At 38.1% G+C, this 23,180-nt stretch overlaps 1 protein-coding gene across 2 annotated transcripts in view; it reads left to right on the top strand.

Annotated features, from left to right (window-relative positions):
* The window catches only part of LOC145987795 (calmodulin-lysine N-methyltransferase), an 80,337-nt gene that overhangs the window by 27,089 nt on the left and 30,068 nt on the right, over positions 1 to 23,180 (top strand). The window contains exon 3 of one of the 2 annotated variants that reach the window (XM_083122498.1): positions 19,949 to 22,614. The exons of the other annotated variant lie outside the window; for it this stretch is intronic. Coding sequence (XP_082978624.1) covers positions 20,078 to 20,998 — 921 coding nt within the window. The 5' untranslated portion in view covers positions 19,949 to 20,077 and the 3' untranslated portion in view covers positions 20,999 to 22,614. Of the gene's footprint in view, positions 1 to 19,948; positions 22,615 to 23,180 lie in introns of those variants that run through there. 2 annotated transcript variants of the gene reach the window in all.

A 23,180-nucleotide genomic window follows, 5' to 3' on the forward strand; every position in this document is an offset into this window, starting at 1 on the left:
CGCCCTATCCTCAAAGGCATTATTACTGTTTGATTTTTACCATTACCTGGCTTGTCCACCGCAAAGGAATACATTTATGGAATTGAAAACAAAAAAATGCAGTAATAGTGGCAACATTCTCCTGACTATACGTGAGCTTACCGTGTTGTCCTTTGCATCTCGCTTTGGCTTTGCTTAATATTATCAAGGAGCTAAATTTTCTGTGTGTTCGTAAATCCCTTCCTGTACGCTTGAATTAGTAGGTTAGATGAATTAGGTTTGGTGTTCTTAGCATCCAGTTTCGAGTAGGTTCGGCTAGTTAAGGGTGTTACATTCGTATTTGTACACTTTCGCTCTTCGCTTGCACGTACACGTATTGTAGCTTTTAATACGCAAAACGATTTCACACAACTGTAACTTATCAGCACGGTAACTTGTACAACCTCACTTTGATATTGAAAATTAACATTTTATGGAAATTACAAACTGGACTTGCGTTTTCAAGGTTTGGGGTTTTATTTACAACACAAATTTTGTAGCACGAAATGCCAATCTTACACTCTACTTCCTCATCCTCCTATACGTAAAATTTCTGAAAATATGGATCTCAGAGACCCGAACATAATTAATACGAAATTAAATAAAACAAACTTTTAATCAAATTATTAGTGTAATGTGATTTACAGTATTTCTCAAATAAATGTAACATTTTTTTGAAACGACTCGAAGAGTCAACGCTTTGCTTATATCATCTTTAGTCCATAGGGATTTCGTTTTACCGTGTACTAAGTATTGTATTTGAGTTTCACTGAACACTTTCCCCAAGATATTTGTGAGTTTTCTTGTTAAATTGTCGGTTAGGTTATGTTGAAGATTTTGAACTTGTTTAGTTTTTTGGTTAAAGCAAGTTGCAAAAGCTTGATCTTAATCTTTAACTTATTAATTTCTTTATGTAAACGTGTGTTGTTCTTCTGTAAGCGATGAATAGTGTTTTCCAACAATGAAACCTTGCTAGCAGTTTCTGTACCTACGTCTATTTTTCTTTTTTTCGGCGACATAGTATTTAGCTTATTTAAGGAACGTTTCCTTATTTCACACCTCTCGTAGCATACATCTCCACAGTCTTTATCAGCACATCCTAAAAATGATTCATGTTTTGAAGAGGAAGGTTCAGGAGAATTTGCAACACCACATTCTCTATTATTTTGCACTGAAGTAATATGGTGTAATTTTAGTGATGGCACTGCAGTTGGCTTCAGTACTTTCTTTGTTGGCAAACACAGAAGTTCTGCTCTTAGATCTCGCACATAGTCTTCTTTACAAAAATGGGCACTGCACACTCTCGCATTTTTAATATTAATATTATGTTCTCGATCACAAGCACGAATCCACTGTTTACTTACGCGATTATCAGCTGGAAATCTATGATATTTTATATCACTTCCTTTAGTTTTTTGGTTATAATTCTCACAGCTTGTTACTGCACAATTAGGCATGATTATAGGTGGAATGAACAAAACAATCTCATTTGAAGAGAAATAATACAATAAGAATATATCGAATGCGACAATATCAATAACCTGCTTTTTCCGATTTTTGCGACGTGTTAGTAGCTAAATGTACCCCGCACCAAACTTACTGCACATAGCTAGGAGCAGCGTCAAACCCGATCCTCCCAGATGATGTAATGCATACGTACTTTACATAGCAACGAGCACCCCCTGGTTATAACTGTATCTTTAGTCAAAATGTAAATAAATGTCTGATGAAGGGAGCGTGTTCTCCTGAAACGTTACAACGAAAAACTGTTTTCTTATGCTTGTAATAACCGTAAACTACACGAAAATAATTCTACAATGCAAGCAATGCGTACATACAAGAAAAACCTATAGTGGCTACCCTGCATACATACAGAGACATGTACTAGACCTGGAAAAAACCAAATAGCACCTAAAATGTTATGCAACCTGTGCAACAAGCACCCTTCAGCATATTGCCTTACCACCTGCCCACATGGCTCCTGTCAGGTACCCGAACTACTGGGTTGGCTTGCAAGTCTCAATCAAGTGCATGCCCCTCCCATTGCGTGACAGAGTTGCTTTGCATAGAAACTCAAAGTCTCTTTATGTCTTTTGTGTTTTTTTAGAAGTAACATTTTTATTGAAAAGTATGTATTTACATTACGAGGCCAACCTAACAGTTTTATGCCGGCCTCGGCAGCCGAGCATGTTGATCCAGAGGTCTCGGGTTCGAGTCCCGGCGAGGGCATGGGTGTGTTTTAATGTCCGCAACAGACATGTGACGGGTTGAAAATAACCTTAGTGTTGACGTACCCATAAAATAACGAATATTTACAATATTTATATTTTTTATTTAATTATTTACATAAATGCTAACACAAATCGCAGGAAAATAGATTTACTTTTTTGTTCTTGCTACAATGTTTTACTTTTTAAATTTTTTTTAATAATAAAAAGAAATAGCATGTACACTAAGATATAAAGTGACATACACAACAAAAACATATGAACATGATTTAAAAATAAAGCAAAAGTTGCTCTGTGCACTGGGTTATTTTTTTATGAACTCATTAACGAGCGGTCTCAGGACCAAATTATCAAGCACAGTTTGATGTATGTGGACTACCGCTAAGCTTCTTAGTCTCTTCTGTCCCATTGTCGATCTCAAAATCTCTTTAGTCGGCGAATAGCACTGAATGGCCTTTCGTCTGTGGCTGTCGTCACTGGCACAGTGCAGAGGTCCATCATGAATTTGGAAACTTCAGGCAGAAGGTCCTGGAGGGTGCTGTCTTCCAATAGAAACTTCCTTATGTCACGCATAAGAACCACTTTATTCTGTTTTGTGATATCACCAAGCATGGACATGTGTAAGGAGAGCCTATCAGCATCCAAATCTTGGCGAAAGAATTCTCACGTTTGCTGAAAGTGTGTTGTGCAACTATTCACAGCTAAGATGCATTTTTTTTCTCTACGGCTGTTACTTTTTGTAGTCCTTGTTTAACACATGATTTTGCTGTGTCACAGACATCAGTGTTTGTTGATTTATAATGCTGTTTTAGTTTAGAGTGTAGAACTTGTGAGTTTTGGCAGCATCAGGATTTTCAAGTCTCTCAGGGACGTGACGTTGCTGGGGCAATTCTGGCTCATCAACAAGGCTGGGTTTGCTCTCTGTGCATTTCTGCCAGAACTGTTCAAAACCCATTCGCTTTTCTTGAAAGGTGTCAGTCAAGTATTTTAGTTTTGATTCCATTTCTGTAGCACCAATGCGTGGAAACTGAATCTTACAGTTTACCTCTTCTGTTGGACCCATCACATGGCAGTAGAGGGAAAGAAAGAAAAATGTCCTGAAGTGAAGCATTGTCTCCAGGTATCCAGCACATTTTGATGCTGCGTCAGTAGAATCTTCTTCAGAAAATTTCTCAAGAAAATTGAGAAGGTTTTCATAGTTCCTTAAGATCTGTTGCATACTGGAGGCTCTCAACGTCCACCGACGAGGGCAAAGTGGTCGCAGTCCAGTATGGCCAGCCTTCTCATTCACATCAATAATATTCCTAAATATTTGCATTCTTTTAGGGGATTCCCAAACAGTCTTTAACAAGTTGTTGGCTAAATTCATTATGTCTCTGATTAATATATGTATAATAGTAAATAATAATTATATACTTAGTATATAGTAATAAGTAGAGCACGGAAGTTTGGCAAAATGCCTCTTTTTATCTACTGCATATATTGATAAAATTTTTCCGGATATACGTTTTTTATGTTGTTTCGAATGTTTTAGAAGCCTTTTCATTTTTCCTATTTTGCCTATTTGGGACCCCACTGCCTATTTTTAATTATAATGCCTTTTTTTGCCTTTTTCAATGAAATTTGAACATTTTTTAAAAAAAATGTGTAAATAAATTATTTTTCTCCCAAAAAACGTTGTTGGCATTTATTTTTCTTCCGTTTATTATGTGAATAATTTTCGCCTTATTTAAGTAATATTGAACTCACGTATGTTTCAACATTGCTGAAGGAGAAAAGTGTGTTTAAAAAAAAAATAGTATTTCATGCTGAGTTAAGATATTGCCCTTTCGTTAACATGTCCTTGTGAATGATTGACTGCTGAAAACCTGTTGCAGAACACCTGCACAATTACGTCATCACGTCTAGCGTCCGTGTCAGGAGGTTATTGACAAGAAAGAGCACTAATGCCCAAGGGCCTTTGCATGGATTCCAAAATCAAGTTCTCTATCTTTAGTTTAGTTCTGCACTTCGGAAGGAAGGATCGTGTAGTTGTCATCATGCCGAAATTTAGTGTGCTATTAAGTGGTAAGTTACATGGTTTACGTGCATGAATTTGGTGAAAGCACATTTTTGACAGATGGTACTATTCTTCTCTGCAAGATATGTGAAAAAACATTCAACCATGAGAAAAAATACTTTATATCTCAGCATGTGTCAACAGCAAAACATAAATCTGCAGTTGCCAAAAAGGTTGGACAGAAGAAGATATCCCTAATTTCAACAGTGGGCACTTCATCCAACAGCCAATCTCAGTTTTCTCTTGAACTGTGCAAAGCTTTCATGGAAGCAGGGATACCTTTCTGGAAAGTGGAAAACAAGTCACTGAGGAAATTCCTGGAGAAATACACTAAAGAAACGGTGCCGTCGGAATCTACGCTGCGGAAAACATATTTAAGCATCTGCTACGAAGAAGCTCTGCAAAGAATTCGTGCTGAAGTTGGTGGAAAGAAGGTTTGGATTTAAACAGATGAAAGTACTGACGCTATCGGACGCTGAATAGCCAACGTCATCATATGAACTATGGAACCAACATGCGGAGAATCCTCGTCATTTCTTCTCACGTCAGAACAACTAGAGAGAGTGTCAATGGTTCTTCAATAGCTCAGTTATTCTCAAATTCCCTACTTCTGCTCTGGCCAGATGGTGTCATTTGCGTCCGCAAGAAATGGCTGATCTTCCACCCCAAGTACCTAGCCTCGAAGACACCCCCTCCCCGACCGCTGACCCACATTTCAAGGGGCCGACAGGTTTAAAGCAAGTGCTTTTGAGGTTGTATCCTACCCTGCCGGACGTCCAGCTCACGGAGGGGGAAGGCCACATTCACGTCTGCCACCTGAACGTTCAGTCCCTCGACAACAAATTCACGGAATTCTCCGCATCCGAAATAACAAAATTCGATGTTATCGCATTGAGCGAAACATGGCTGCAATCATCTATTCCTGACCCTCTATACAGCATTCCAAATTTCCATCTCTTTAGAAACGACCGAGACACCCGGGGAGGCGGTACCGCTATTTTCGTTAGGAACAACTTTCTTGCCTCTAACGTAATTTCGGTCAATGAAAGTGACCTGGAAGGACTATGGGTGCGAGTCTCGTGCCCAAAAACAAATAAAAATGTTATCATAGGTTGCGGATATAGACCTCCTAGCGGATCGGTTGTAAAAGCATCCACAATCTTGCAAAGGATGATCAGTAGCTTACCACCGAGCCATCTATCAATATTCCTTGGAGATATGAATGTAAATTTGCTGAAAGATGACAAAGACTCAGATACATTAATGGAAACGTTATCAGTCCTAGGACACAAACAACTCGTTACTCTGCCTACAAGAATTACGTGGACATCCGAATCGTTAATCGATTTATTCCTCGAACCCTCACTTGCACACAGTCACACGAACTGTCTATGAGGACATGAGTGACCATTTTCTCGTTTACACCACACTCAAAATTAATATAACGCGCACGCCAAGGAAGTTAATTACTACCCGTAAAATTCATAAAATATACAAACCTAATTTTTTCACCTTCGCGTCCTCTCTTCCGTTCTACGCAAGTACATCTCCCGACTTAACCGTGGACGACAAGGTCAGTCATCTGCAGTCACTCATTTCGACTGCACTCGGCGAATTTGCTCCCTTGAAAACTCTCAGGGTGAGAGAAAGCAGGAAGCCCTGGATCACCCCTCAAATTATTAAATTAATTTCAGAGAAGAACCGCTTGTTCAAGAAAGCGGTGGATCCTTCTTGTGACTATACGTGGGAGCAATACAAATATTTTAGAAATCATTGCACAACAATTACTAGGCAGGCAAAACTAAATTACTACAGAGATATGGTGAACCAGACCACTAGCAATAACAACTGCAAATGGAAGGTTATCAATGAGATCACGGGTAGAGAATCAAAAGCTACAATTAATCATTTACTAGTCGACAATGTCCTCCTAACGAGCCCGTCCGACATAGCTCATTACTTAAATATTCATTTTTCTAATATATGCAAAGCATCAGCGCACATTAATCCTCGCAATTCGAACATTAATATTCTAAGAAAAGACCCCAATTCAGCTGTTGTCCAACAAATTGAAGAGTTCACATTAAAATCTGTTAAGGTCGATGAAGTTTTGGCAATTCTTAATAAATTAAACGTAAAAAAGGCAGGAGGTTCGGACGGCATTCCCAACAGCGTTCTGGTGGTTTTGGCCCCACTTATAGCGGAGCCCCTCGCCAACATAATAAACTTGTCCTTCAAACGTGGCCAATTTCCAACGATAGAGAAGCAACTCACAACTTTCCTGGAAGCCAACAATCTGATGTCTGATCGACAGTATGGATTCAGGAAGGATGTATCCTTGGAATTATTATTACTTAGTTTAATTAATGAATGGAGCGAGACACTGGACAAAAAAAGCAATTCCCTAGTTGGATTAATTTCCCTTGACGTATGCAAAGCCTTCGATACCGTTGATCACAATTTGCTAATAGAAAAATTAAAGAACAGATTTGGTTTCAATAGCAGAACAATTCTCTGGATGGAAAGTTTTCTCGCAAATAGAAAAATATCAACGAAAGTAGGATGTTCACTTTCCACCGAGCAGTCAGTGTCTGCAGGCATTCCACAAGGCTCTATACTTGGCCCAAAATTATTCAACCTATTTATTGACGATATCACACTAATAAATTCAGATTTATCGATTACTCTGTACGCAGATGACTGCTTTCTCGTCCATGTTGGAGATACGTACCAGGATGTAAAGGAGAAAATGGAAAACTCATTCCCCAAAGTATTAACGTGGTACAACATGAACAACCTGAAACTTAACATTGCAAAGACGAAGGCCATGGTGCTTCACACCGGTAAGGGAATCCCGGCTAACACGATAGATATTACCCTTAATGACGCCAGAGTACCTTTGAGCAATCATTTAAAATATCTCGGAATCATTATCGACCCTCAGCTAAATTTTAATTATCAAATAAATAACTATATTCGTAGAATCTATCACCATATTTACATATTTCGAAAAATTCGTAAATATCTTAATAGAAATCTGAGTAGACATTTCTACCTTTCATTTATTCGTCCCGTATTCGAGTATGGTGCTAGTCTTATTTTTGGCGGTAATATAACTCATCTGAAGAAACTTGAAACTATCCAAAACAATTGCTTAAGAATCATACACATGAACCCCCAAGAATATAATTCCCAACAATTGCGCAAGATTTACAATATACCTACAGTCACTTCGAGAATACATTACATCTACTTGAATAAGGTATTCCATAGCATACATAACAAATCATCTCCATTGCATCATAGGATTAAGCTCCACTCAGAGTTCAGCACCCGAAACACCAGATCGTCCTTACATAGAGACCTTGTAATCCCCAAACCCAACAAAAGCAGATTTGGTCAAAAGTCTTTCTCGTACTTAGCAGCGGTAACCTGGAATTCACTCCCGACGAAGATCAAACTCAGTACCAGCAAAGCGCAGTTCTGTCGTCTTCTACGTTCACATGTCTATAAATTCTAACTCCAGTAATATTATTTTCAGTGCTTACCCCCCCCCCCCCTCTTCACCATCCCCACCCACACACATATATTTTAAAATTTTCATCCCTGTACTTCGAACAGCAATTCCATACACACTCATATCCAAACCCACACACCTTTACACTTTCTTTTCTTCTAAATGTGTATAACTCTCAAACTTTCTTTATTACATTGCTACTATAGAACACTATATATACTAATGTAAATTCATCACATTTTCCTTAGATGTAGCTTTTGCATATTTTTTTTTACTATATAGGGCATCAAGTCATTATTTGTATTAATTTTGTTCAAAATGAAATGTATGGCTTAATTGTAACCCTATGGAAATAATAATACATAATAATAATAACATCATGATGACGTGTTACTTTTTATCAGCGATGCAGCTCCCTATATAAAGAAGGCTGCCATAGCATTGAAAATTCTCTTCCCGAACATGCTTCATATCACATGTGTAGCCCACGCAATGCACAGAATCGCCGAAAAAGTTAGTGTGTTGCACCCAGAAGTGGACATGTTGATTTCGAACACAAATAAGATATTTCTGAAATCTCCCTCTCGAACCCGAACATTTCAGGAAGTTGCACCTGAGCTTAGTTTACCTCCGCAACCAGTCTTGACGAGATGGGGAACCTGGATATCAGCAGCTATATATTATGCTAACCACCTTGAAAAAATCAGTGAGGTGATCGATGCTCTTCCAGAAAATGAAGGGGCTTCAATTCGTGAAGTGAAAAAACTCCTGTGCTATTCAGAACTGAAGAATGAACTGTCGTTTATTTTTGCACATTATGGTACATTGCCAGAGACAATTACAAAGCTAGAAAGAAAGAGGTGAGACTCTTGTAGCATCCATGAAAATCTTCGAGGAATCTATGCAGCAGATGATGGAAGTGTCAGGAGAAAAGGGGTCAGCTGTTGTGTGAGAGTGCAAATGGGTAGTGAGTGCAAATGATGACTTGAAACAATTGAAAACAATTTGTGATATTCTAAAAGGTGAAAATGCTGTTATCGAAATGAGTCCAGCTACATTTACTTGTTTTATGTATGCTTCATTAACATTTTGCCAGAAATTATAGATAAAAGTAAGTGACTTTCAAATGTGCCTTTTTGAGTTTATTTTGCCTTTTTTCCCATTTTTAGTGCCTATTTTCCACATTATAAATGCCTTTTTGCCTGCCTATTTTAACGAAAATAAATGCCTGAACTTCCGGGCTCTAGTAATAAGTCATGTTAGGTGGTAGAACAGCCGCAGGCTGAACCTCGCCCTTTAATAAAGGAAAATTGAATTGAATTGAATGTATTTTGCTGTCTCTGGTCATAGCCCCCCAAAGTTGATGGTTTAGCGGTCTCAGCCCCCCAAAGTTGATGGTCTAGAACAGGGGTTTCCAACTGGCGGCCCCCATTGCCTTTTTTGCGGCCCGCGATGCCAGTTTGCAAAAACGTTAATTTTATTTATTTTTATTAAAATACGTTCTATACCGAAGAAACGGAAGCTCTGTGAAGAAAGACACTATCACAGGTAGAATTGATTTGGCAGTCAATAATGATCATCAGAAGATTCTAAAGAGACATAACTTTCTCGTCACACCATGCATTTCACCCCTTCGCTATGCGGAATGAACTCCACAGCTTCCGCGAATGTTTCATTCACTCTTTGTGGTTAGAAACAAACTGCAGAGCGGCGCTATAGAGATCTGTTTTACTACTCACGAAGTACGAAGAGATTTCCAACTTCAATTGTGTGATTTGCAAGACGATGTGTGCCTTCAAACTAGGCAAGAAAAGGGGCCAGAGATTTTCAAATACCCTTCAAAGGAATGCTTTGCAAACCTTCGTAGTTTTGGACAAAAAATGACATCGATGTTCGGCAGCACATACACGCGTGGAAGTGTTTTTTCTTCAATGAAGTTCATCAACAACCGCTCCAGAAGCCGACTGGCAGATTCTTCACTGCTTCACCTTCTGAGACTTTCAAATACAGAAATTGAAGTGGACATTCCAACTTTAATAAAAGAAGCACATCGACCACAATTTTCACATTGAACACTTACTATGAAGTATTCTTATTTGTATGGTGTGTTTTTCATTTCTTTCAATTCATCCATAAGTATTGGGGTTTTTGTGAAATAAATTGTAATTATACAATTTTGATTTGTGATTCCATTGTTTTTATTGCATCATTTTAGAAATTTAGGTCATGCGAAAGTACTACATTTTCAGTTCAGTACTTACAATTTTTGTAATTTTTAATTCCCCCCCCCCAAAAAAAAAACGGCCCGCCAATCAACTGCTGGATATAATTTTGGCCCTCGGACCTATTGAAGTTGGAAACAACTGGTCTAGAACATTTCAAATGCGTATTTAAAGTTAAGTTCATGTGGCACAATTCAGAGGAAACCTTACAAGAGAAGCAAAATAATACATTAGATCCTCTTAACCAAAATTATTTGGAGGCCTCTGCCCCCACATCGTTAACATTAACAGCCCCATGGAGTCTGCTTCTATGTTGACATGTGACTAAAAAACACTTTAAGTTTTACTTCAAACAAACAATATTTAGGGGTAGTCCCAGTTTACACTTTTTATCTAATTAACTCTGCAGCGCAGTGGTTGCCAATGGTAACCACCTCAAGATTGTCCTTTACTTAGTGTTAGTGTCACTGACCACCACTTGAAATGCAAATTTTCGTTTTGTGCGGTATTTTAACTCGAATGTTTCGGTTTATGGTGTATCGCCTTTTGTCTGAAGTGAGATTTTGGGGATTGTTGTTTCCTATGTTTACTCCAGTCTCCTTTATGGTGCCGATTTTGTTTAATGTTGTTGTAAACAGTGATTGTTAATGACTAATTGTTGTAATGGTAGTTCTTTTTCATTTTCTGCCAAATCCATTGTGCTTTTATATTTCCCCATTACCGTGGGTACGTCTGTGCCAAGAAGTGGAGGTTTTTGTGCGGTCGTTCACAAAGGAACTCTTCATATGTAGGTGGTTAGTGTTGCTGACCACCATGCATATTTGGTTGCTTTCGGAACTCTATGTAAAGTTTACATATTTCCTAGAATCATGGAGAAGCTGACTGATCAGGATATTCGAGACTTTTTTAATGCTGAGGACATACCCTCAGGCTCCGATTTGGACTTCAGTAGTGATGATTCAGATGCAGATCCCACTTTTCACCCAGAAATGAGTGCAGAAGGAATGTGCATTGCAGAAACGTCCTCTGAAGATGAATTTTTTGGGTGTAATATTCCTAATAACGAAGGACCTTCGACATCAACACAAAGTGCCACAGGTTGTGTTAGTGCATCAATGAGCGTCAGACAACAGGATGGTTCCAGTGAGGTCACGGTGAGCACTCCAATTGTGCCATTGGTTCATGTAACAAGGTCACCAGTCTGTGATCAGACATCTCATCAAACAATTCCAGTGCCACATTTCTCAAGTAGGGTGGGACCGATTGATGTTGTGAAGGAACTGCAAGATAAGAGCCCTCTTGCAAATTTTTCACTCTTTTTCAATGATGAGCTGCTCAATCATATTGTGTTTCACACGAACTTATATGCTACACAACAAGGTAAGCCCTTCCAACCAACAGACATGGATGAAATTCGAGTATTTATAGGAATGAACATTTTTATGGGTCTCAAATGAATGTCAAGTTACAGAGATTATTGGTCATCGAAACCAGACTGGCATGACTATTATATTTCAAAACTAATGAGTGTAAAAAGATTTGGTTGGCTGTTGGTTCACATACATTTCAACCAGAGCGTCGTGATCCACAATTTGATAGATTACATAAATTCCGACCATTTCTGAACAATCTGGCACACTCTTTCACGCAAAACTACAAAGCTTATCAGAAACTTGTCGTCGATGAATCAATGGTAAAATTCAAAGGAAGATCTAGTATGAAACAATTCATGAGGGATAAGCCAATCAAAAGAGGTTTCAAGATATGGATGCTCTGTGACTCGTCTGGATATAACCACAGGTTCGAAATCTATACTGGGAAAACAAGCGAGCAAGGTGAGAAAGGGTTGTCTTCCCGACTTGTTCTCAGTCTCTGTCATGATTTTATTGATAGAAACCATGTTCTATTTGTAGACAACTACTTCAATAGCTATGAGCTCTTGCTAACTCAAAATAAAAGCCAAAAATATTTTTTGCTTGTGGGACAGTGAATCCTGCACGGAAGTTCCTACCTAGTCTCAAAGGGGAGAAGGAACTAAAGAGAGGAGAATATGATTGGCAACAGTCCGATGATGGCATAACAATGATAAGATGGAAGGATAAACGAGCAGTGAACTTTTTGTGTAATTTCCACAATCCTAATGATACAATAACCATCAGTAGGAAGGCAAGAGATGTGCCCTGCCCAAAGATTGTGAAGGAGTACAATAAAAATATGACTTTTGTCGATAATTTTGATCGACTGAAGAATGATTACCAGATTAACCGCAAAAGTAAGAAATGGTACTTGAGATTATTTTTTCACTTTCTTTATGCAGCTCTAACAAATGCTTTTATTATTCACAATCAAATTGAAGGTGAGAAGTTCACTAACAAGGAATTTATGAGGGATGTGTATATATAGGTTTGCTCTCCAAAAGAATAGCAACTCCACACACTCCCCAAACAGAAGTGTAGAAATAAAGCACCACAAACCTAGTGTCATGCCGAGTATTAGGAACCAGAGTGCAAGCCATCAACCTAAGAGATCCACATCAAGAAGATGTGCTAAGTGTAGCATGAAGAGCAATCCAGTCCGCACAATATGGATGTGCAGTGTTTGTAATGTGCCCCTTTGTTTGCAGAAGGATAAAGACTGTTTCCAAACCTTTCACCAAAATTGAAGTTGAATTTAGGTAAAGAAAACCTGTGTATTTCACAATTTTCATTCACATATGTTGCATAAAAAAACATGTTACATTTGCGTGGTGGTTAGTGCTGATAACCACCAGTTTTTTTCAAATTAAAATTACAATTACAATAGAATTTAAGAAATATTATGAAAATATGTATTCTTATGTCAAAATAAAAGATATTAAAAGTGTTAATGTAAAAAAAAAAAATCAAACCTTCTCCGTGCCGGAAGGGTCGGGAAATTTATCCCACTTCTGAGCCGCAAAGAGTTAAGTTGCATGTGAATCTCGTATTTAAGAGTTGCACATTTAGAAACCTACAATATTAAATTTGCTTTTTATGGAATTGGAAACCTGTTTTTGTGTTTTTTTTTATTTCATGAAGAAGAACTGTTTCTGTCCCTCATCTAGTGCCAGAGTTTCTTTTTTTTTGGGAGGGGGGATTAGGCTGATGCCTCGTTCTGTTGTGTCATTCACTACTTTCATTTGTGAGATACTACACAGTCCGACAATTAAGTAATGAGACTGATTTTATATTGTGAAAATGAAACAAAATAATTTAACATTGCCTGTTTATTACGCAAAGTACATCCATACAGAAATTGGCACGTTTGGCCAACTATCGATATGACATCTGCAAGTCTTCATGTGGTATGACTTGACGATTGGACGTCACAACCTGTTGGATGGTCCTCACAACCTGTTGGATGCTCCTGTGTTCAATCAAAAGTAATTTCACCAGCAGCTTCACTTTCGGGAACAGAAAGTAATCACGGAATAAATCTGAAGAGTAGAGAGGAAGAGCAGGAATCAACTGCCTGCCTCAGGAAACTGAACTCTGAGAGGGTCAGTTCTCTTTCATAATCATTCAGAGCACTACGATAGCAACAGCCAATTACAGTTTCATGCTCTGGAACGCATACATTATGAGTAATGGTTGACCTTTTCACACCAGTCTCTGCCTAGAGAACCATTTCTGCTTTAAAAATGATTCTGAGAAAAGATGGAGTCCAAGTGGAAAATCTGAAAGAAAAGCTGATAATTTACTGTGCTGCTAATTGTGAGAACCAAAATAAATGTGTAAAAGTGTTGCTGAATTCCTGTAAAATGTTTTCATTGGAATTATCTGTTGTTGTAAGAATAGAACTTAATTTAATCTGTAAGTTTTATAATTGCAACTTTTATAGCATAATGTAAAAGTTGGTTACTTTCTTCAGGGGCTAATTTTGTTTATAGAGTCCAACTTGATACCTTTGACCTTTGAAGCTGATTTGGTTTTTCTTGCCTAGAATTCCTAGGTCAACTGACTGAATAATACTCTCCCGCAACAATGAAATGGTTCTCTCACCTTTGGTGTGAACTGTCCAGGGTTCAATTTCCGGTGGGAGCCCCCAAACTTTCAGTGTTGACCCAGCATTGTGTGGACATTTATGGTGATACTTGAAAAGAAATAGTAGTGGGCTTTTGTGAGCAGCAGCAATAGGACTCCATGTGCACTGACCGTGTATCACCCAATGGAAAAATAAATCATTTGGCATGTTCCGTGGGTATGTAGCATGTAGCAACATAACATTGTAGTATGTTACATTGACCATGGCAGATTGGGTAATGTAACATGCTACGATGCCACAGGTATCATGTTCAAACCCTAGTCAGCATGGGTGTATCATTGTGATTATCAAATCACCATTTCATGAGCTTTCCCCATCATCCTCGTTGTTGACATACCAGAACTGAAATAGAAATTGAAACACTACTGTATAAGAAACATGAGTTTTATATTTGCATCTCTCAGATAAGATCACTTCCATATTATTTAGTATGCTGTGGTAAATCTCATGAATATACGTAAATACACTATAAACACATTCTTCTGAAAATGTTATTTGTTGAAAATATGAAGAAACCTTTTTTGCCATTACAATCAAAACTTAATAGTGTACTGAAGTGTTTCTACATGATATAACATTGTACACACAATACGGTCTGTAACTCTATTAATAACATTATACAAGTAAACCAGTATTGAAAAGATTTTTAAAAAAATCGTTATATCTTTACAGCAGTAACTATAATTTAGAGTTTGATGCTGTATTATAGTTTGTGTAATTTTCACTAATTTTTAATGGAATGTTGTTTATCCAAAATATTCCCAAATCCATCAAATTGAGATAGAGTTTTTAGTGTATATTTTGTAAGATGGTAATCTTACAGGCGATAGATTGCTTGTATCTACAGGTGCAAATGTGAAGTTTGTGTATTAGATTTTTTAAGTATTTTACATATTGCAATATGTATATATTGGAATGCAATGTTCATTAATCGGTGCAAGAGGGGGCTAGTTATTCAAATTATTTTTGCTAATACATACCTACTCATTGAAAGTGTCCCTTTGTCAGTTTGTTTTTAGGGTAATAGACAAAGATAACTCCCTCCTTGGGTTAAATGTTAATTAACCTATTGAAATAATAAAAATAACATGTCTTCTCTGATGTGTAGAAATTTTTTTGAAAGGCAAGAAGCTGATGTTTTGCGTGAGGGCATATATCAACCCTTTATGACTAATAGAACAGAATCAAACCAGGTTGCTCACTGACCTGGGCACAGGACTAATAATGTGAGAGTAGATAGACTGAAATCCTCTTAAAATCCACTGCTTTCTCTGTTGGTTAAAAAAAGTAGCTTAATTATTAGTGTGTCTGGATGGTCTTAATTTTCAGGCAGTGTTTAGAAAATGCTAATTACAAGATTAGATACAGAATCTCCTTAAACTTCTGCAACTAAAATTATTAAAACATGTCTTATAATCACTATTATTAATTTAAATCCTGTACCTTTTCTGTGATATTGCTGCATTCCAACTTTTATCTCCTTCTGGAACTCTATAACTGTTTGTTAAACGGAATTTTTGGTATTAGCATTCTTGGAACCACCCAAACTAAGTGCTGTATGTTGTTCAGTGTAAAAAGTTCCACATGCCATTACTAAACATCCTTACTACACTGGTTGAGAATTGCTAAGGAACAAACACGTTTTGACCAATAACTTTTGACTATGTGATCAGGGTGCAACAAGTGAACAATATATAAGTACAGATATCAGTTAAGGTTTATTGAGAAAAGATGATGGGGATTCCCTATCAACCAAAATAATAAGATGTCATAAAGCAAAACCAGCATAAGCAAAACAAAGTGAGGAAAGCACATGAATCACAATTTAGCATGTGTAGAGTGAGTCCAGAGGAAATCAGCATGGTGTATGGCCACCGCGGACTGCACAGCAAACTGCACACGTGTTTGGTCCGGGGTGGGGGATTTCTTTGTGCAACTGCCTTCCGAGAGCATCCCACGCATGTTCGATGGGATTGAGATCCAGTGAAAATGCAGGCCAGTCCATGCGGGTGATGTTTTTTCTTTCCAGTGTCTCTGTCACTTGGACAGTTCTGTGTGGATGCGCATTATCATCCATGTAAAGAAAGTCAGGGCCCACTGCACCCCGAAAAAAAACGAACATAACCTTCCATGATCTCGGTAGAATTCCGTTCTCCAGTAACGGATCCTGCGGTGAAGATGTGCAGTGGTGTTTTCACATTTTTCATTAATACCCAATACCCCCCCCCCCCCAATACCTGTTACGTTCACAGATGTGCTGTGCATGATATCGTGTTCCACGTTCTGTCCACACCATTTGATGTCCAGAATCACTTTTCACACAGTACCGCGATTCGTCGGAGAACATCTCATTTGCCCATCTGTCTTGGTCCCAGTTACGATGCTGCACACACCAGTTTAATCTGGCATGACGGTGAGCTGGTTTTAATGGCACACACTTAACTGGCTTCCGGGCATACAACCTACCACTATTCAGTCGTCGTGTATTTGTTTTTGTGGACACACAGACACCTGAAGCACCGACAAGGTCTTGAGCAATTTGGGCTGGAGTGGCAGATCGATTCCTTTTTGCCACCTGTACGATGTACCGATCCTGGCGAGCAGTTGTACACCTTCCACGACCTCCACCATGCATACGCAAAGTTGTTTCTCTGGTAAGAATAGCTTTGTGAAGTCGGGAAATGACACTTTTCGATACCCCATAACACGTGCCACTTCAGTGACACTTCACCCTTACTCCAGCTGACTAACCACTCTGCCCCGTTCGTAATCACTTAAATGTACTCTTCTCGCCATCTTCCTACCTGCTTCTTCTGTTGCACACCAGTATTGCACTGCCAACGGCCTCTACCGTGTTTGACTGTCTCCAGTGGGTACCACCTCCTGCCACAGCACTGCAGTCTTCCTGATAACGATGCTCCAAGCGCACACGTTCCTTTCTGAATGGGTGCAACGATTCCTTGCTGCCCTCTACTTGTCTCTTTCTGGCAACAAACTGACACGGAGTTGTGTATGAAAAAGATACGGGTCAATATGTGTTTGTTTTTTTAACAATTGTCTACCAGTGTATGATTGAAATTTAAGTCCCAACTTGGATGTCAGTGTTCCTTCCAAAAATTCCATTTAACACCATTCATGCTTATCACAGTTACTGCAAAGTGACAGAAATGCAATACAAAATAGAAGAAATATAAATGCATAATGTAAAATGTGCACCCATATTTGCTTTATAGCACACTTGTGATTCAAGTTTCCGTTCTGAATATAAGTGTTAACTGAGCATCGTGAGCACTTTAGTGGAGCTGGTACGGTCTCCAAGTAGAAATCCTGATGGTGACAGTGATGGGTGCACTATGCATTATGTGCAGCTTGACAGATCTCAGCCTCAAAAGAGCTTGGACCAGTTTCTCCACCACTGGGCCGTGAGAGGTTCTCTAGAAATTTCTAAATTTTGTGTGTGAAGGAATTCTCATTAACAAATATTTATATTTGTCAGTAAACCTACGCATAATCCAAGTCTCACTCTTTATTATTTCATAATTTATTTATTCAGATTTAATTTCAAGGGTAGATACATATTAATTAATGTATAAAGTTTTTAAAAAAAATTGGAAAGTATTTACGAGTAAAATTGTTGGGATCGGCTCATCGAGTTTGAAAAGGGAAATTTACAAGGCTTTGGTCTCACGAAAGTTGAGAATGACTAGCTTAGACGAACCAACAGCTGGGAAGGTGTTACTAGACAACCTCCTATCTAGTGCACCAAAAATCCAGCAAATAGCTGTCAGGTCCTGTTTTCATTTGGCAATTCGCGTTTTTTGTCATTTGGCAATTCCCGTTTATTGCAAAGGAGGGCGAGACAGGAAGAAAGACTCGACTATTCTTGACTCCCTTTGCTGTTTCTGTTCCATTAGTTCAGGATTCGCAAGCAAAATTCACAGAATTCAGCACTTCCCATGATGTTCAGGTTTCAAGGGGGGGGCAAAGGTGGCTGGAGTGTGGTGCTGATCACATCACCTCCATAATGTCCAAGATAGAGAACGTGTGGGGCGTACCCCCACATCCTTTAAATATGCCTTCTTGGCACGGTGCCATATGCATAGGGAACTTTACCTTACCTCCATAACGTTCGGGTTGGTATCGGTTCACTTATTCTCTAGTTGTTATCATTATGTATACGAGGGTCTTTATTTATATTTTGAGCCTTGGCAACACTGATTGAAGTTAGGCGCGATTTGACGTTTGCACAGAATCGTCTGGCATTATTGACCATAACGTACTTCAAATGTTTTGTCAGTAGCTTCATTTGTGTTGTTTATGTTGCCTTGGAGATTGCACGACAACAATAAAATTGAATTAACTTGTGAACATTTTCATGCGATGATTTTTTACGATTTTCGACGTGGATTATCAAGACAAGAGTGCATAGATCAACTTACTTCCACATTTGGCGATGAAGCCCCATCCTTTGCCACTGTGAAACGCTGGTATAACAAATTTAATCGTGGCCGCCATTCGCTCACCGACGAGATTCGCGAAGGTCGTCCAAAATCAGTTGTTGTTCAAGAAAACATTGATGCTGTGCAAAACCTAATACTGCAAGATCGTCATGTGATATACTGTGAGATTGAGGCAACCATAGGCATTAGTTCCACCAGCATATATAAAATATTACATGATCATTTAGCTGTGAGAAAGGTATGTTCTCGTTGGATCCCACACAATTTGACAAAAACTCAAAAAGATGCTCGCGTCAATTGGTGCAAACAAATGCTCAATAAATACAATTGTGGTGCTTCAAAAGACGTATATAAGATTGTAACAGGTGACGAATCATGGATATATGCATATGAGCCGGAACGTAAACAGCAGTCGACTGTATGGGTGTTTCAAGATGAACCCAATCCAACAAAAGTTGTTCACGCTCGAAGCACATCGAAACAAATGGTCGCCTGTTTCTTCGGGACAACTGGTCATGTGGCAACTGTGCCTTCAGAGGAACGTAGAACGGTCAACTCTGAATGGTACACAACAATTTGTTTGCCAGAGGTCTTCGGTGAAATACGGAAAACAAACAAACGCCGTCGGATCATTCTTCATCAAGACAATGCCAGCTGTCACACATCTCGTCTAACAACCGACTTTATGAACAGTCAAAAAATCGAATTGATAGGTCATCTGCCGTACAGTCCTGATTTGGCACCCAATGACTTCTTCTTGTTCCCGAATGTCAAGAATAAATTGCGTGGACAACGATTTTCGTCGGCGGAAGATGCCGTTGATGCGTTCAAAAACCATATTATGGAGGTGTCTCAAGAAGATTGGAAAAACTGCTTTGACAAATGGTTCGAACGAATGCAAAAGTGTATTGACCATAAAGGAGAATACTTCGAAAAACAATAAAGCAGTTTTCAATGCCAAATTCCTGTTTTTTCATTGTTAGGCTCAAAATATAAATAGTGACCCTCGTAGTGAAGTTAACTCTAAATCAGGAATTTAACTTTTGATGCCATACATGACCTTTACTACTTCCTCCCATTCTATTGAGAATTGTTGCCTTAGAATAAAGGAGTCCTGGGTTCAATACCCGGTGGAGGCACATTGCACAGTGGTTCGGATCCCACTTTAAACTGTAGGTTCAATCCCACTTAGCCCATCTGTGCATAAAGTGGGAACAACAAATCAATTCCAAGAGAATTTTTTTTGGATTGTGGAAAGACTTTCATTGAGTGGGTATTTTTGGGTAGTTTATGTCTCTCTCTATCTCTCTATTTGTGTATAAATATGTGCAATAATGCCTGCAATTGAGAGGAGGAATAATGCAAATTTGTTTTCCTTCCAGGCAGAAAATGCTGAACCCAAGGCATGTCTATTATTTAAGTACGGGTGACCAAACATCATGGTGGAAATTTTTCATTGACGAAGCTCAGATTGGAGTGGAGAGAGACTAGCTGGCCCCCTCTCACCAGTGATGTCTAAAGTTTGTAATGGCTCTCAGCTAGATGCTCAAAATTCAAATAGAAATGAACTTGCACGTCGAAGGTGGAAGCTTTTGGCTCAAGTTTTACAGAAGAAGCGTTGTGATCATTCCATTAAAGATGTATCCGTCCGTCGGTTTACGTCTTTTGAATTGTTTAAAAGCCAGCCACTTCATGATTATAATAATGAGCAAGATAATGGTACGTGGGCTGAGTACTCGTACCCATATCTTCAGGGAATTTCTGTTAAAATTAAGCATCTTTCGAAAAACTTCTCCGCGTCTGAATTAATCGGCTTCAACAACACGGGAAACATATGCATCTGGCCTTCTGAAGAAGCTCTAGCATACTATTGCCTTAATAATATAGATTTGTTCAAAGGTAATTCTGTGATCGAACTGGGAGGCGGCATGACTTGCCTGGCCGGTATAATGCTAGCAAAATGTTCTGTCGCGAAGGAGATCCACCTCACCGACGGGAATAAGCTGTCCATAGACAACGTCCAGCATATCATTAACCAGAATGATTTCGGCCCAACGTGCGTGACGTCTTCCATCCTTCAGTGGAACGTGAAGCACACGTACGAACACTTGCACAACAAATACGATGTCGCCGTATCCGCAGACTGCTTGTTCTTTGACGAGGCTCGAAAGGATTTGGTCGAGACTTTCTGGACCGTACTTAAAGATAGTGGCCTTGGTCTAGTTATGGCACCGAAAAGAGGGGACACTTTTGATAAATTTGTTAAAGAGGCAAGCAACAGGTTCCACTGCTCCGTTGACCACTTCTATAATGACCATGTATGGAATAAGCACATAGAATGCAAACAGTCATGCGAGTACGATGAAGATATTCACTACCCGATACTACTTCAGCTTAAGAAACACAAGAATGGTTGCAAAAAAAATTGTTAAAAGTTGTAAATTAAGCATTCCCAACCTAGTACCAAAGTAAAGAAAAAGGGATAAATGTGCCTTGCGAGTACTGCTGGCAGATACTCCAAGAATTATATTGACAATAGTTTTATAGAGTGTATATGTGCAGAAAAGTTCTTCATAGATTTTTTTTTTGCCTGGAACTATGCTTTTCAGGATGTTATGCCATATTTAGAGAAGTAAAATGTTACAGGGACACATGAATTTATTTTTGTTTCAAATATGTTGAGATTTTCATGTTGTAATAGGTTATTATTGTAAATTTATTGCATAATTGCACATTTGACTTTGATCAAGTGACTGTTATTAAGAATCTCTTTAGAAAAAGTTACTACAGATATATTAATGTCAAAATTGAAGAAAAGTAAATTAGATGATTACTGGAATGGTTTTCTAAGTTTTGAACCAAGCATGTTTCATTATGCTCAACAAATTTTTGTTGGGAACTGCTGTGTTGAGAATAAAATTACTTTGATCTTTCAAAAATAGAAGTGCATATGGATCTATTCAGTAATTAACTTAATTTTGGTTTGTTACTTAAAATGACACGAACATCCCATAATTACATAATGTAGCCTTAAGTTACATATATCATTACATGGGTTGTGGAATTTTTAAAAAAATCATCTTATGATTACCTACATTGTGGTTTTGTCAGATGGGATTATTTAATTTACTCTCTTTTGTTTTTTGTAATTTTTCCACGATTCATTTGGCTGTAGATACAATTAATATATCTGAAGTGTTCATTTGAAATTAAACGAAGATTACTTGCAGAAAAGTAAAAAACAAATAGTAGACAGCGTACTCACTTGAAATAATTAATAATTTCACATGATTGTGGTTAACTACTTGGCAATTCATTCAATGTGTTATTATTTATTGGAAATTTGGAACTTAAATTTTGGTAGAAAAATTTCCATGTTTAAGAAAAAGAATCATTTTGACATGAAGTACATCTATTATAGTCTGTGTACTTCCAATCAGCCCCACCCATATTGTTTCACCTTCATTTTCTGGAAAAATCAAAATGACATGCTTCACAATTCTTCAATTTTTGAAGGTAATTTTGACATACTTGTTAGAACAACCTAAACACTTTAACATTAGAAGCATGTTACTGTAATTTGATGCTAGTCATTATTAGTAAGGAAAACTGCATAGAATTCTATTTATTTGCAAGTGCAAATCATATTGAGTATTATGTGGATATGTTCAATAATTGCTGATGGCAGTTGAGGCTGCTCAAGAATAATGAATTGTGCCATGTGAGTAAATTTTTTAAATATAATAATGAAACATGAGGCTGAAGTAAATGTAACATTTAGCACTGTCATTGCCAGTTTTCCTGTTCGTAAGTGACTTCTGATTTCATCCCGAATTTCGCCATTCAATGTAGCTATTCTAGGGTTGTCTCTGTCTACTTTTATGGGACAATAGTGCCATCCCATCTCTATGGAACAACAACTGATTGTATTTACATCCAATTTATAAAGGCATTGTCTTTTTTTTTTTGGTCACATATCACAAATTTTCTTGTTTACTTGTTCATCTTACAGAAATATTGATTGATTGACTTGTTGTTTTATGTTCACTTTATGCACAGAAAGGCTAATTGGGACTGGACCTACAGTTTATATGCCTCCACCGGTTATTGAGCCTGAGACCCCTTGATTACACGGCAACAACGTTACCACTATGCCATCGGGGAGGTCCTCTTACAGAAATATGACAGTTATTAAGTGAAGGGGTGTTTTCTAGGTCTGAGGAAATACTGATGCTAATATATCAGTATGGCTGTTGGGAAGTGCTAGTTCAAGTTTAACCACCAATACCAGCCGATATTTTCTGCAGTCTAGAATCTCATGCGTCTGCAACAATATGAAATCCCATCAGGAAGTCCAATTATCCTATAACTTATGCAGAATGCATAATTTTATGTTATGTTGCAAAATTAAATGACAGCTGTGTTTATATTCCAAATATCTTGATTCATTGAATATTTTAGAGAAAAGTCTGGTAGATTGATGTGGTATTATTGCAGGGGAATATACTCTGAACACAGCTTTTGTTGCAATGTTCGGGCATTGGTATCAGTGAGAATCAGTAAGCTTGCTGTTGATATTGGTCGAAAGTGATATCAGCTCATCTCTGGTGTTTT

The sequence above is a fragment of the Lepisma saccharinum genome, chromosome 5 (assembly GCF_977018435.1).
Source record: "Lepisma saccharinum chromosome 5, izLepSacc3.1, whole genome shotgun sequence".
NCBI lineage: Eukaryota > Metazoa > Arthropoda > Insecta > Zygentoma > Lepismatidae > Lepisma > Lepisma saccharinum.